General features: G+C 42.4%; 1 protein-coding gene across 7 annotated transcripts in view; it reads right to left on the bottom strand.

Annotated features, from left to right (window-relative positions):
- Positions 1-717: 717 nt before the first annotated feature.
- Positions 718-2,311, bottom strand: part of ptprma (protein tyrosine phosphatase receptor type Ma) — a 304,853-nt gene continuing 303,259 nt past the window's right edge. For all 7 annotated transcript variants that reach the window (XM_063206751.1, XM_063206756.1, XM_063206753.1 and 4 more), the window contains 2 exons: positions 1,990-2,125; positions 718-1,735 (listed from right to left, as the gene is read on the bottom strand). In XM_063206751.1, the coding sequence (XP_063062821.1) occupies positions 1,682-1,735; positions 1,990-2,125 (190 nt within the window). In that variant the 3' untranslated portion in view covers positions 718-1,681. The remainder of the gene's footprint in view (positions 1,736-1,989; positions 2,126-2,311) is intronic.

The following is a 2,311-nucleotide window of genomic DNA, read 5'->3' as shown; positions in this document are numbered from 1 at the left end:
ATGCATGTATTTTTTGTAAGTTGAATCAATTCTCCATACAAGATAAATAAAAGGCTACCAATAGCATTTTTTGTCAACATTATGTCGAGTCCGTGAAGGGAGAAAAATAATGACCAAATAAAAACAATGATTGTCAATCAAATGTGCTTCACAAAACTCTCAATGAATAAATAATCTGCCGAACTTCATATATATTTACAATATTAACAAGGACAACAAATAAAAGCTTTGGATCATTTGACATGACGGTAAGCTTGCGCGTGGACTGTTTCAGCAGTTCCCAAAAAGTTTCAGCGTAACGACACCCCTAGCGACCACAGCAATGGCAACATTACATTTAAAATTACATTTGCACTCTTTAATGCCAGTTTTGTTTTGTTTTATTTTACGTTTCTTTTTTTACTCTTCAGCTGTACACTTACTGTACACACTGCCTTGCATTAACAAACAGAAGTAGAAAAAATGAAAAATAACAGCAAAATAATAATAACAATAGTAAATAAAAACAAAATGGCAACATTACATTTAACATTGCATTCCCCACAAAAACGGAAATGACAACTATAATCCAACGAGGATAAAAAGGCAATAAACAAGAGCCACAGGCGAGAGAGAGAGAGAGTGAGAGTGAGTGAGAGATACAGAGAGAGAAAGGGAAAGAGAGAGAGAGAGAGAGAGAGAGAGATACAGAGAGAGAGAGAGAGAGAGAGAGAGAGAGAGAGAGACTGAGGGAAACAGAAAGAGAAATAGAAAGAGAAAGAAACAGACAGAGAGAGATACAGAGAGAGCAGCAGAGAAAGAGAAGGAGAGAGACAGAGAGCGAGAGAGAGAGAGAGAGAGAGAGAGAGAGAGAGAGAGAGAGACAGACAGACAGACAGAGACAGAGGAGAGAGACTTAGAAGGGGAGAGTATGTGTGTGTTTCTCAGAAAGTGAGAGAATAAAGCAACTTGCTTGGACGAACGAGCGGTAAAGTTCATCAGTGTTTGTGTGCTCCTCAAAGTCTATAGATGCTGGTGAAGGGGTGTTGGTGGGGGGCTGGGCTGGGCTTGGGTACAGTAGCGCATGGATCCAGCGGACTCTTGTTGAAATGTACGAACACAGAGCACAAGGAGGAAGGAGGGAGTTCAAAGGTCAAAGTCAAACACCAAGGGCAAGGGTGGGAGGGGCGGGTTTGGGGGGCGGGGTCACGGATCACCAGAGACAGTTCCTCAGCCGGGCAGTGCAAGCGTCCGACCCTCCCTTTCGCTCCGCAACCTCAACATAACAAAAAAACATCAACAGTTCATTTTTTTTCTCCTCTCTTGTGATTTTTTTTTGTTTTTGTGAAAAAAAATCCCATGTATCCTTCTTGCTCCCCCCCTTTCCAAAAGACCACATTTCCCAAGATGCAAGCGACGTCTGACTTCGAGGTTTGGCCTGAGCAGCACTCTGGGCTCCACGCTGGGCCTTTTTTTTGTGTCCAGCTCTTTATTTTTTAAACAAATAATAATACAAAAGAAAATGTAAATAAAAAACATTCATGCGTGTTTGCGTCTCAGTCTGGGTAAAGTGTGGGCGGGCCAGGGCAGGGTAAAGGGCAGCGTCGGGTTGGGTTGGGAGGGAGCGGCAAGTGGAAAAGCAGAAGGCAGGTCAGGGGGTAGGACGGGTTGGATGCCTCCAGGCCTTTGAAACGTTGCGAAATTAACCAGAATTCAAGTACTCCAGTGCCACTTCATAACAGAACTTATACTGATCCTGGAAAGAAACACAAAGAAGAGACAAAAAGTTGTTAGACTACATAAACATGAACATAGGCTTCAACTTACACATACAAAACAACTTTCATTCATTATTTCTCCTATCATACACATGCTTTTTAACAGTGCATAAACAATGCATTTCTCTGAACTGACCTCTGTATCTAAATACACATGTACACAGTTCATCTGCAAGGACATGAATTCTAAAGTGCTGTTCTAGACTCTAGAGAATGAAGAGTTTGAACGTACCAGTAGGTCGACCATGTTGGGTTTGTTGTTCCTCAGTGTCTTGACAGCGTGGAACACGTCCACAGAGCGCTGGTGTCTCAGCATCTCACACACAATACTGATTGCACAGAACGTCCCACTTCGCCCTCCTCCATTCCTGAGAGAGAGAAAGAGAGAGAGAGAGAGAGAGAGAGAGAAAGAGAGAGAGAGAGAGAGAGAGAAAGAGAAGGATCTTTAGAATGAGTAAACTTAACTGGAATTCATCATGTGACCCACAAACGCATTCTTTTCTCGGTACACCAAAATACTTAACATTATTCTAACAGCGGTTGTGTGTGAGTGT

Source organism: Engraulis encrasicolus, chromosome 9 (assembly GCF_034702125.1).
Source record: "Engraulis encrasicolus isolate BLACKSEA-1 chromosome 9, IST_EnEncr_1.0, whole genome shotgun sequence".
Taxonomy (NCBI): Eukaryota; Metazoa; Chordata; class Actinopteri; order Clupeiformes; family Engraulidae; genus Engraulis; species Engraulis encrasicolus.
The sequence above is the reverse complement of the archived record's forward strand: the minus strand, read 5'-3'. Positions and strand labels throughout refer to the sequence as shown.